General features: G+C 37.9%; 1 protein-coding gene across 7 annotated transcripts in view; it reads left to right on the top strand.

Moving 5' to 3' along the window:
* Zfand6 (zinc finger AN1-type containing 6) overlaps window positions 1-13,186 on the top strand; it is a 67,300-nt gene extending 54,114 nt beyond the window's left edge. For all 7 annotated transcript variants that reach the window (XM_021167611.1, XM_021167614.2, XM_021167612.2 and 4 more), the window contains 4 exons: window positions 1,173-1,273; window positions 7,332-7,376; window positions 10,263-10,376; window positions 12,261-13,186. In XM_021167611.1, coding sequence (XP_021023270.1) covers window positions 1,173-1,273; window positions 7,332-7,376; window positions 10,263-10,376; window positions 12,261-12,409 — 409 coding nt within the window. In that variant the 3' untranslated portion in view covers window positions 12,410-13,186. The remainder of the gene's footprint in view (window positions 1-1,172; window positions 1,274-7,331; window positions 7,377-10,262; window positions 10,377-12,260) is intronic.
* The last annotated feature ends 277 nt before the right edge of the window (window positions 13,187-13,463 follow it).

Below are 13,463 nucleotides of genomic sequence, written 5' to 3'. Positions count from 1 at the left end.
ATGCTTTAAAGCTACTGCAGGATTTACTGGCCTAGAATTGTATCTGACTGCTTACTACTCACTAGTCACAAGATGCTTTGTACTGTCCTTTGTTGACGGAGTGCTCTTTCAAGTCTTCAATCCCCTTTCCAGACATCTTTTCCTTTATTCTTCACACTGCATACTGATCTGCTGCCGAAGTCGCTCTAAAGTTAGTTCTTCACACTCTAGTCCTTGGTCTACAAATATTAGTGCCTTGAATCAGAAGAGCCTTGGTTCAGATTCTTTGTTTTTATCATGAGGCAATACTAATTTTTCTGTTTTATAATATATGTTTGCTTTTAGCTCTGAAGTTAGAGATAGAGGGATGCATACAGAAATAACATGTTTAACCTTTGAAAATCATGGTGCATGCCCATAAAATCTCCGACTTGAGAAACAGAGGCAAGAAGACTGGGAATTCAAGGCTAGGGCGAACTATACAGACAATTTAAGGCTCCTCTTGAGCATGGAAGGAAGGAAGGAAGGAAGGAAGGAAGGAAGGAAGGAAGGAAGGAAGGAAGGAAGGAAGGAAGGAAGGAAGGAAGAAAGGAAGAAAGGAAGGAAAGGAAAGGGAAGGGAAGGGAAGGGAAGGGAAGGGAGGGAAGGAAGGAAGGAAATGCTTTTTTCCATTTTATTATGTTATAAACTAGGCTATTAGTTTTTACACTGTTTCCTTTTTAAAAATTCATCATAGATGCTCATTTACAATGTTGTTTTCATTTCTGAAGCAAGGCTGCATCATGCAAGTTTTCATTTAGAGCATTCATGTAATATTTGGGATGTGTTAAAACACATACACGCACACACGCACGCACGCTGTTGCTTTGGTTTCCCAAGCATACACTTCTGACCCTAATTAGCCTGTGGTTTCCCGGCCCTATGATCATGGTAGGTTACAAGTGTCTCTGTTTTCTATAGGAAGTGGTATTACTATGTCCTTTTAGTTTGTTTGGATATTTAGAAGGTGAACTTTTCAAACTGAAATAATATTGAGTGCAGCAGCACTTACCTGAAGGAGTTAAGAGATTCTCTTGAAGCCCAGGTGTTTAAAACCATTCTGGACATCAGAACAAGCCCCTATCTCTAAAATTAGAAAAGTAATTTTAAAAAACTTAATGTTAAAAAAATAAAAATATCTTTTGCTTTTCTAGCCCTGTATCAAATCAGTCACTTTTATCAGAATCTGTAGCACCTTCCCAAGTGGACAGTACATCTGTGGACAAAGCAGTATCCGAGACAGAAGACCTGCAAGGTTTGCATATGATGGCATGTGTTTGTTTAACACTTGAGTTCTGTAGGCCAGGTACTAGCATAGATGTGGGTATTTAGAACAGTACCTGCTTATTGTGTATGCTTTGTTAGTTTTGTTATGAGAAAAGTATTTTAAATTCTCAAATATTTAAATTCTTAAATATTTAATAGTTGGGATCTACTTTCCACTTATATATAATTAGATCAGAGTAAAGAGAAGATTCAAATCTGATGTAATTAGAGTGAGCAATAAAAGTATTATACTATATGTTCTGTTGTGTTAGACAGTTAAATCCCAAAACTCTCCTCTCTGAGCACTGGGACTACTGGCCTGCTGATTTTGGTTTTGACTGATTATCCGGGAGGCTTTTCTTCCTGGTTCCCAGGCACTCCTCTCCCCATGTGAACTACAGAGTAGTGGTCACATCCAGCTCCTTGCATTCATAAGTGTGGCACCCCATGTTCTCACCCTGGTTCCATGGAGTCAAATGACCCATGAACTCTGAGAAACTTATCTGAAGGCACTTGCAATGGGGAGGCATTTAGGAGGTTTCATAATCTTTACTAGGCTCTGTTATCCTGTCAGCCAAGATAAGTTCAAGGTTGTGTGACACCATGGCAGAGTTTAAGGAGACAGCACACTGACTTCTGCATCATGTATAGTGTAGGCATTCTGGTAACAGATGATCTGGAATATTCAACTTTTTCCTTGAATTTTATATTAAATAATATAGATATCCTTTATTTCTTGCCCTGTCAGTACTTGACCAGATTTACCTATTTTGCAGACTTTGCAGCAGGAAGTAATTATACTATAAATAAATATGGTGATCTACATAAATATTTTAATCTAACCCATATATGACTATAAATTCATAAGATACAATTAGTGGAAAATATTTTTGTAAATAGAAAAGTTTAAGGAAAGTTAGGATGGTGGGTTATGTTAGACGTAGAAAGGGGGAAATGTTAAGTTATCCACTAGTTATAAAAACAAACAGGGCTAACAAAGCTTAGCTTTATTACAGTGAAAGTCATGTTATTGCTTTTGACAGGGGAGGCTGAGAGAAAGGTATTGGTTACAGAAAAGTTTTTTTAAATATGTAATTTTATGTGTATGTATCTGTGTATGACTATGGCATGTGAGTACCAGAGGCATCTGATCCTCCCAGAGCTGAAGTTGTATACAGTTGTGAGCTGCTTGTGTGGAATCTGGGTATTGAACTTGGATCCTCTGCAGGAGCAGTATGTGCTTCTGACCGCTGAGCCATCTCTCTAGCCTGTTACAGAAAAATGATGTTGAGTGAGGCAGAGGTGATAATGTAAAATTTCAAAAAATATTTGGAAAGTGTAGATAGGTAAAAGAGAAGTGATGAGAATTGTTCCTGAATTTTAGATGGTCTGGTATAGACTGCTAAAGTGAGAATAGAGCACTTGCTTTTGAAAGCAAAGCAAGAGGGAAGGAACAGAAAACAGCCATCTGATCCTGATTAGTTTCAGGCCATAGACACAACCAAACGGATATCCCAGGAGCAATTAGTTTTGAGAGGGAGGTTAGCAGAGAAAAGAAAAGAACAAAGGTGCCACTCACTCAGGAGAGTTATGTGTGTCTTAAACAGAACACATTTTAAATTTCTGTGTGAAAAGAATTTGTAAAAATTAAAGGGTGTGATGTGCATGCCTTTGATTTCTATGAACTCAAAGCCAGTCTGTTCTGCATATCAAGTTCCAGGACAGCAAAGGCTACATAGTGAGACCTTGTCTCAGAAAAATAAAACGACCAAAATGAACAAAGATTAAAGATGCAGTTGAGAGTTGAACGGTTTGATAAAGGTGGGTGAGTTAATAACACAACAGCATAGGTGCTTTACACCATTTGGGTGTTTGGAGAACATCAAAGTTTCCTTCAGCTCACCCCGAGTGCATTAGCCAAGAAAGTAGTTATGTCATATTAGGAAGGCTGCAAAGTGTTTTTAAAAGTTAAAAAAAGCTTTTTTTTCTACAAGTATGCTTTGAATGACATTTAGATAATACAAGTATTAACTTTTAAGTTCATTAAAGACTTAGCATTCATAACTTCAGCATAACAATCTTTGACAAATCAGATGTAAGTTTCAGTTTCACCCAAGTTTAGGAAGGAATTAGTTTTCAACTTGTAAAGTCTCTCAATGGCATCCTTTGATGTGTGTGTGAGTTATTGTACGTGTGGAAGCTGGGGCATAGGGTGTCTGTCCTCAGATGCCATCCACTGTTCTCAAGTCTTTTTGTAGCCAGAATTTACCAAGTTGTCTAAAGTAACTGGACCAATTACAAGGACATGCCACTGGACCCAGCTCTTTTGCAAGTGTAGGTTCTGGGGGACTAGTGCAGGTCTTCATGTTTACAGAACAAGCACTTTACAGACAGCTACCTCCTCACCCTGAACAGCCTCCTTAAAAAAAAAAAAAGTTTAACTTATATTTTAATTTAAAATATTTTCTGTTTGTCAACACAAATGTAAATATGCTTCACTACACATAGATACTTAAAAGTACACACTTCCTTTAGACATAATTTGCCTGCTGAACAAATCAGAAAATGGTGCTTCATCATTTCATCTATTCAATGACTGAAAAGAGACAGAAAAGGCCACTGCAGCACAGACAGATGATACAGGAAGCTGGAACCCTGGCATCAATTGTAACTGTGTTCCCTCCATAAGACAGTGTGATGGTTGTGAGCTGGGATTCACTGCGTGCATCTTGCTGGCATGTCCAAACCCCTTTGTTCCCCCAAGTAGGTAGGATCGACTGGTTAGGCAAGCTGCCTGGTATCCATGTGTGTTCCAGTATCACTGGGGCTTTCAGAATAGCATTTCCTCTGTATATAATGTTTATTCTGTATGATGCTATCGGGTAGGTGGTAATGCTTTCATATGGCACGTTGGCTCTAATTCTCAGGCTTAAGTGAAAATTTAACCTATTGCTGTATGTTATCTAACTATCCTTTAAAAAAAATTTTTTTTTTTTTTTTAAAGGATGGCAGTTTCTCAAGCTCTTAAAAACCTAAGACATTCTGGGCAATGGTGGCACATGCCTTTAATCCCAGCACTTGTGAGGCAGAGGCAGGTGGATTTCTGAGTTCGAGGCCAGCCTGGTCTACAGAGTGAGTTCCAGGACAGCCAGGGCTACACAGAGGAACTCTGTCTTGAAACAAACAAACAAACAAAAACCAACAACAACAACAAAGAAGACCCAAGAACAAACAAAAAAAAAAATCTAAGACTTCTAGTTCACAAAAACTAGCTTAAAGATAAAATATATGTGCATTTTGGTGTATTTAACAATACTGAAGTAGATTGGCTGCCTTGAAGATAGAGCTGAACTTTGGTTAGGTCTTGGGTGATGCAGACTGAAAAGAAGATGGGGTTTAGATGTAGAGCCTCTGGTTTCATGTCCTCCTCTTCCCCTGACATTTCTGTGCTGCATTTTCATTAGTTTTGAATCATGTCAACCTTACAGGAAATTTAGAATTATTCAGACCATAGATCCAAAATGAACTGTACAAACAATAAAGGATATTTTGTTTTGCATATTGCCCTGTTGACTTGGGAGTTAAAGGAGGCTTAGGACGATCGCACAAGCCTTTTTAATCCCAGCACTCAGGAGGCAGAGGCAGGTGGATTTCTGAGTTTGAGGCCAGCCTGGTCTACAGAGTGAGTTCCAGGACAGCCAGGGCTACACAGAGAAACCCTGTCTCAAAAAAACAAAAAAATAAATAAATAAAATAAAAATAAAAAAAAAAACAAAAATGACTTTAAACCTTTTCAGTGTAGAATGAATCAGCTTGGGAAGGTTGGGCTGTCAAGGACAAGACAGGGGGAACCAGGATTCTTATGGAGTGTTGTTAGATCAGTAGTTCATGACAGCCAAAGGAACTTTTGGCTAAAATGGGACTGTTATTTAGGAAAGCTTACATGATGTGGAAATCGGGGATTTCATCTGAATTAGAAGAATTATTGAAAACAGCCAAGACAGTCTTGAAAAAGTTAGAATACTTAACAGTTCCCAGCTTCAAACTTTATTAAAAGATATAGTAATGCAGACTGAAGTATTGTTTTGAAGGTACTCACACAGATCAGTGGAATAGTAATGACAGTCCAGAAATATACTCAAAAGCTTAAGGGCAGTTTATATTAAACAGAAGTCTAAGTTCATCCAGTAAGAAAATGAAAATCTGCTCAAAGAATGAAATCATTAAAAACTTCACCCACAATGTATCCAGAAGCTACATAAATATAAGAGCCGAGACTGTAAAAACTCTCAAGGCAAGTGTAAATTTTGTGGCCTTAGAACCTTCGTAGATAAGACATCTAAAGCAATAGCAACCGAAGAGGATAGATGGATGACTTTTGTTTTCATGAAAAGAATGAAAAAGCAACACAGAATGCTTTACATCATCTGTTTAATAACGGTGGATAAAGAAATAAAATTTCCTCCTGGAGATATAGCTTGGTGGTAAAGCATTTGGGCAGCGTGCTTGGGATCCTAGTTTAAATCTGTGGTAGCAATAAAAAGAAGGAAAGAGTGAAAGAAAGCAGAATAAGGCAATCCAATGAAAACATGGTTCAGTTCCCAGCATCCACATGGTGCTCGGCAACCATCCATAATCCTAGTTCTAGCTGGAACAACACAAACGTGCACGTGGTGCACATAATACACACAGGCAAAACACTTACATTTAGTATGAATCTTTTAAAAATGTATGAATCTAATAAAAAAATTTAATAGAATTTTGGAAATTCTCAAAGAATTAATAAGATGTTTTTAAAGGAAAGAAAAATAGGCAATGGGTCTGAATAGATATTTTTTTCAGAGAAGATGTACAAACTGACTGTCAGCAAATAAAAAAATGCTCTGCATCAGTAGTCACCAGGGAAGTGCAATAGCAAACCCATAATGAATTAACAGGTGGCCCCCAGCAGAGTGCTGCAGACAGTAACAATAACAAGTGTTGTTTTGGTATGTGGAAGTCAGACACTAGCACATTATGGGAATTCAGAATACTATAGATGATTTGATAAACAGTCTAGAGTTTCTCCAAAAGGTAAGGATAATTATCAGGTGAACTAGCATCTTTACTTTTAATTCTGAAGAGAATGAAAGCATGTCCTTGCTTGCTGGTGTTCTTCTTGCCTTTCATTGTGTAGCTTTTAGGGATTGGACTCAGGGTATCAGGTGTGCCAGCAAGAGCCTTACCTGCTGAGCTATGTTGCCAGGCCTAGGATTAATGGTATTCCTAGAAAATAAGAAACATGACACTTGTTTCTTTTAAATGTTAGTATCAGTGCTAATGTGATTTTCTCCTGGAAGTTAATTTTTTCACATTTTACATAGAATTTTTAAACTAGGAAGAGCTTACATTTTACTTAATTTAAACCCATGTATAAGAAAATGAGGTTCAGCCGGGCGGTGGTGGCGCTCGCCTTTAATCCCAGTGCTTAGGAGGCAGAGGCAGGCGGATTTCTGAGTTCGAGGCCAGCCTGGTCTACAGCGTGAGTTCCAGGACAGCCAGGGCTATACAGAGAAACACTGTCTAGAAAAAAAAAGAAAATGAGGTTCAGATTAAAAAATTAATATTATCCCAGAAGTCGGTTATAACTGTCTGCATTGAATATCTAGGGAGCATTAGTTCTATGTCTTCACTAGGTGCATAGCAGAAGTAAGCAGAAATATTTGAACTCCTCAAAAACTCTATTCTGATCCTTCATTTGGTTGAACTCTCTGGTAGAGTTCTCTTACATGCTTGAGTCCTGAAAACACTCCATGCCAAAAAAGCATTGTCTAATTCTTGAGAATTGCCAAGATTGTCAGAAGAAAAATATATTATGTAGAGATACTGTATCCACTACCAAGAGAAAGTAGACATATTAAGATAGTGTTTGGTTACCTATCAATGTCATTTTAAGTTCAGTTTGGTTTTTCACTATGTTTATGAATATGCCCTAAACAGAATAGTGAATAGTGTTTAAATTGTATTATGTACTTACTATTACATTTCTATTCTTTTTCTGTTTACAGGACCCAGAGCAGAGGGCCTTGTTCCTCTTGAATGTGATCCTCCATGTGGGTAGTAAAACCTCTTTTACCTGTCCAGTGCTTTTGTGAAGTCTCTTAACAGTAGTAATGGCCAGTAGACCGTGTCTAGTCAGGATTCCAGTTAGCAATCAGCTAGAAAGCATACTATAGTTTATTTGCCTCTTTTATGTTGTTACATTGGCCTCTCTGAAGACCTGCATGGTTAGTGGGTATGACTAGACAGTCATGTGTTCTTGATTAGTAACAGTTGCTGGGTGTTTCTAATTCTCATTTTCCTATATGAAAACCTATCTAGTTTTGAAGAAACAGCTCTTACTTTGGCTTTAAACTCCGAAAGACTGTGGTTCTTTGGCGTCTTTCCTACTACGTTAGCTCTCTATTCATGATGAGTAGTTTCTTTATATAAACAAAATTAGATGAGGCATTTTGTGGTCTTATATCTTAAATATAACCTGAGGAAACATAATTTCTTGGAATCAGTCTTCCAGATTCCTAGAATTCTGGCTTATGAATTTATTTAACTCAAGCTGTTGATTGATTAAAGTAAGGTTGTACTGAGAGTTGGGCTTGAGCAGATGTTCCCATCATCTCTTGGTGCGGTACCGAGTACTCAGCAGTCTAAATGCGACCTCTAGCTCACTAGCATTTTCACACAGCTGTCCAGTCTTTAACTTCAAAGTTGCATCTGCCACTGGTGATTTGTCTTAGGTCTTCAAGCTAAGTGGCAAATTTACTGTTGAGGTGTGTGACCACTTGTGTTCAGAGTAAAACCATGAATTTTTATTCTCCAATTCCAGATACTTCCCAAAGTTTGTCTCAGTAGTTAAACCAGTTTTGTTTAGAACCTGCCATCCTGTTACTGACATTTAAGAATTAATTTTTTTGACTACCACATTTTTTAGAGAACAGGTTAGATATTGTGGTTTACAAATTTTAAAGACAGTATTCTGAATAAAGTTTAAATATTTTTCTAGAGGTGGGGACTTAAACAAGATATTTACTCCTTGTCCATAAGTTTGTGCCTCTATTTTGTTTGAAAAATACAATATAGCCAGATGTTGTAGCTCACATCTATAATCCAAGCCCTTGGTTGAGGCAGGAAGATTACTATGAATTTGAGGCCAGCCTGGGCTGCAGAATTAGACCCTGTCTCAAAGTCCATAAGTAAGAAATAAGGATGTATATTAATAGAAATTTCTCTGGCCTGGTTTTAGCTTGTCTGGTAACTAGAGACTTTATATGCAGGATTCTTCAGTACCATTCATTCACTTATAATTTATGGTGTTGTGTCATGTTTTTAAATACTAGGTGAGTTAACATAAGCAGGTTATAATCTACTCACTTGAGTATCAGCTGTAAGTAGCTTTTCTAAGGGAAGCTGTACTGTCGCTATGGGAATGTTCTCCATAGATATAGTAGGTAAGTGATTTGATACAGATCCGCCGACAGTTCTTCCTTGAGTAGCAGGAGCAGCAGGATAGGCTCTGGTAACAAGAATGATGAGACAGGTTCCTGCCTTCAAAGAGTCCAGTTAGCCAGGTTAAGTCACATGGATATAGGAGTGTAGAAAGTACCATAGGAGCTCAGGAGAGGGTTTCCTATTCTGAAACTGCAGGCTACTTCAGTGTAAACAGGAAAGACAAGATGGAGTTAGTAGCTAAAGATCACACACAGCAAGGACCTTACAAGAGCTTACAGGTGAGAGAAAGAGGTGTGTCATAGGAACTCTGGCCCTCCCGTGGCTCAAGAATATGGCAACTTAAGGAATGATGTCATGTTGCCACAGAGAGTGACAGGAATGGTGAAAGTCTCTGGGCCTTAAACTGGGGAATGGTGGGGAGCCATCAGAATGTTATAAACTATTTTTGTTTTCTAAAACAGACAAATATATTGAGAGTTGGGTTGGTGCCAATAGCAGGGGTAATAGAGTGGAAAGCTGCTAAGAGTGTTGATGAGGGAAATATATTGGATCTTGACATTGAAGAACACACATGGCTGAAATGGAAAAGCCTTTGGGGGTGGCTGGTAGATTAAGCCAGAAGGATGTTCCCAGTATAGTTGGAAGAGCAGTGACTCTTGGGAGAGGCTCTGGTTGTGATAAAGTGGGCGAGTTGAACTTAAACTATGATAGGCCTTTTATTATTTTCAGGTAGGTTGTGTACTCCATCTCTGGAGCTCTCAGGAAGACCAGAGTGACAAGTAACAGGAAAGGACACATTTACAGGGTTTAGTAACAACCATTCAACCTGAGTCTCGTGCATTTGCTCTTGACTGTAGGATGAAAATGCATTGATTTTTAGTTTTCATTTTAATTACATCGTTTTAAAGTTTCCATGTATCTGATTCTTTTTCCTAGCATCTTAAGTGCTTTTGGGAGCAGAGATGGTGTTGAGAAAGATTTTCATTTTGTTGCTTTGGCTGGACTTTTACTTATTCTGTAAACAAGGCTCAAACAGCAATCCTCTGGGTACTGGATGATAGGCATGTGCCACAACACTTGGCTTAAGTGATTTCACATAAAAATGTGAAACATTCTGAGAACATTGGTATTCCTGTTTTCTGAGAAGTCTATTTAGATCAGCCTGTGAGCAGTGTTAAGTTGTCTTATGGCTGTTTTCTTCTTACATATTTCCGCAGACTTCCTGGGTGTCAGGCAGTGTCTTTCAAGAAGGAAATCTGTGAATATTTAGAAGCACCATTTGTCTACCTGTTTTTACACATATATTTATTGAACAGGGGGGTCATGTTTTATAAATAGTGGAAATTTATGAGTATCTTTTCTAGCTATAAATCAGTTCCTCAGATAGTCTTTAAATTGCAGATGCGAGGGATAATATGGGATGAGGGCCAACCACCACCCAAACACCAAATCTTACTAAATAATTAAATTTGCCACCCTCCTGTTTTTGTCAGCTTCAGTATCAGATACGACACAGCAGCCATCTGAAGAGCAAAGCAAGTCTCTTGAAAAACCAAAACAAAAAAAGAATCGCTGTTTCATGTGCAGGAAGAAAGTGGGACTTACTGGTAAGGGCCTCCTTGGATGGTTTAAAGTTAGGATCATGTTTTGGAATAACTTAGGCTCACTGTTACTGACCAGTTAAGATTACTGCTGCCTCTGTGAGCATTGGTATTGGGTACATGTCAGTTCCGGGATTACTTTTTTTTTTTTATTTAGCTTTTAAATTTTTATTTCAGTTGGGTTTTAGAGTATTTGACCAGTTAGGCTATTGTGGTGAATGCTGGAAAAGAGCAAAGATGAATCTCTTGCCTTCAAGGAGATGGTATTTGGGGGGGCCTTTGGTGAATTTTAAGGTGTTTCTATAAAATGGTGCTGATCAGAGACCACACGTGGTCAGTGAGCTAAAAGCAAAACAGTCTGGTACTGTGTAGAAGATACCACTGGTATTACTGTCTGTAACTCAACTGTCAAATTGTTAAAGGGGAACTATTCAAAAGTATTTAGCAAAGAATATACATTAAACACAGTCAGACTGCCCATGGACAGGCATGGACAGGAGTTCTGTAGTCAGTTTATATAAACAAAGGGAAATATAGAGGCCTGTCAAGGGGAGTACAGATGCCACTCTGACTGTGGAACTATGGGTGAGGCCAGGGCAAGCCTGGTACTGAGATTCACTGGAAAGTGGTGCGGTTACAAATGGCTTTGCTGATTGTTTATTTAGGTATAGTGCCAAAAACTTGTATAAAAATCCAGAGTTTACGTAAACAGAAAACAGTAAGATTTTGAGTGAAAATTATGCTTGAGAGTTGGGCATGGTAGCACATGCTCATAGTCCCAGCACTTGGGAAGTGGAGACAGAAGGGTCAGGAGTTCAAGGCCAGTGGGTGCTACTTGAGATCCTAGCTCCAAAAAATAGATAAGAAAATGATACCTTATGCTAAAACATGGGTCGGCATTGAGGGAGGAGATTCAAGTATGATGTCTTTCCTCCAATATATATTTAACTTAAAATGGACATACTTAATATCAAATGTATCCTTTAAAAGTTTCATGAAGTTTCAGCATTCATGACTACAAGGCTAGGACTTAGTTTTATCTAATTTAGCTATTGTTTACTTCGATTTTCTATTGCATAAAGTTTCAGAATATGTTTTTAAAGTTAAAATGTGGTAAAGAAAGTGGATGTCAGTTGTTGATGATTAGAGTATTGATTATTCCTGAGCTGTTTTCCAATATCCATAATAACATAAAAGCCTGATTTGGAGGAGCAGCACAGTTGCTCTGACTGCAGCTCTATTTGAGTTTCAACTCAAAAGGCATATCCCTAAAATTAAGAAGCTTTTATTGTGTGTTTTTTGTATATTGGACGCTCACCTGATCAGGAGTAATTCATGACTCCTTTAAAAATGCTTTTGTGATATTCACAGAAGCTTAGTGAATTGTCTCTTGATACTGAGGATATTGACCCACAGAAACTGCTTCAAGGGTCTTGGTCTCCTCAGACAGAACCATTCACATCTCCTGTAATTAGCCATGGGGGAAATTAAAGGTGTTACGTTGTCACTCAGCGGCAGGTTGGACTCATTGGTCTGCTCTTAATTAAATGTTACAGTTGCCTTCTGACAGAAAGCTGTTTCTACACTTTGTATTTTCAGTTTAAAAAATGGTCCATTTTCAGTTTAGCAACCTTTCCTAGGAAGAAATTGTGAGCATGTCACCAGTAAGGGAACCAGCACAGAGAAGCAATCAGGGCTTGCTCTATTCCAAGTAAGTATATGTAGATGGGGGCAAGAAAGGAAGCTCTCTGATAGTTGAGAATGAAGCTCTTGGAACTAAGTATTCTTCATAGACTTAAAGATAGGTTTACTTAGTATTAACTATGGGAAGAACTTAATATCTCACCCTCCTGTCTAACCCATGCTGTACACATATTCATCCATTTCCAGGGTTTGAATGCCGGTGTGGAAATGTTTACTGTGGTGTGCACCGTTACTCAGATGTTCACAATTGCTCTTACAATTACAAAGCTGATGCTGCTGAGAAAATCAGAAAAGAAAATCCAGTAGTTGTTGGTGAAAAGATCCAGAAGATTTGAACTCCTGCTGGAATACAAAATCCTTTGACTATCTGCAAACTAAACATTGACTTGAGGTTTTTTTTCCTAGTCCTTGGGAATGTAGAGCACCGTATCTTGCATAGACCCTTGAATCATGCATGTCATCAGAAGAATAGATTTTTGGTTTTGTTTTGAAAATGACTCTGAACATTTATTTCCATTGCAGTTTCTGTGGCTGACAAGAAGTATTATACTTTTAAGATCATTTTAATTTTAGTTGAGTGCAGAGGGCTTTTATAACAAATGTGGAGAAATTCTGGAGGGCTGTGATTTTTCCAGTATTAAACATGCATGCGTTGATCTTGCAGTTTATTTCTCATTGTGTATGTATATATAGCTTTTCTCTGCAGCACGATTCCCTTTTGATAAGGCCCTTCTGGGTACAACTAGTTATCAGTAACTGAATGTATCTTAATCATTACGGCTGCTTCTGTTTGTTTTGTTTTCATTAACAAAGGTTATACATATGTTAGCATATAGTTTCTTTGCACCCACTATTTATGTCTGAATCATTTGTCACAGGAGAATATGTGCTGACAAGATTCTAAATTTGTGGTTTTTGGTTCCTTTTATTTTTTTTTTAAGCAAGGGAAAGAAAAGCTGAGTGCATTTCACTGCTGACTGCAAGTTTCTTTGAGATTACTGTTCATTGGTCTGCGTGTGCACAATATGAAGAATGAGCTGGTCATTGTGCGGTATTTATGTTTATTCACCAGTCTTTGATTAAATAAAAAGGAAAACTCGAAAGGAAAAACAGCTACGTTTCCCTCTTCTTTCTGGTAATTACTTTTGCCCTGTTAAATCTTCTAGGGCTTTGCTTTCTAATATAATAATAATAGTGGTAAGAGCACCACTATGATGTGTCTCAACTCTAGTCATGGATAATTGTTATGACAAATTATATTCCTATGAGGTGAAGACCTTAGAATTTTTTCAAAACCAAGTTACTGAGATGTGTGATAATTCTGGCTCTCATCTAACTGTCCTGCACTCTTTTACACCAAATTAAAATCTAATAGGGCTTCTTTACTCC

The sequence above is a fragment of the Mus caroli genome, chromosome 7 (genome assembly GCF_900094665.2).
Source record: "Mus caroli chromosome 7, CAROLI_EIJ_v1.1, whole genome shotgun sequence".
Lineage (NCBI taxonomy): Eukaryota > Metazoa > Chordata > Mammalia > Rodentia > Muridae > Mus > Mus caroli.
The sequence above is the reverse complement of the archived record's forward strand: the minus strand, read 5'-3'. Positions and strand labels throughout refer to the sequence as shown.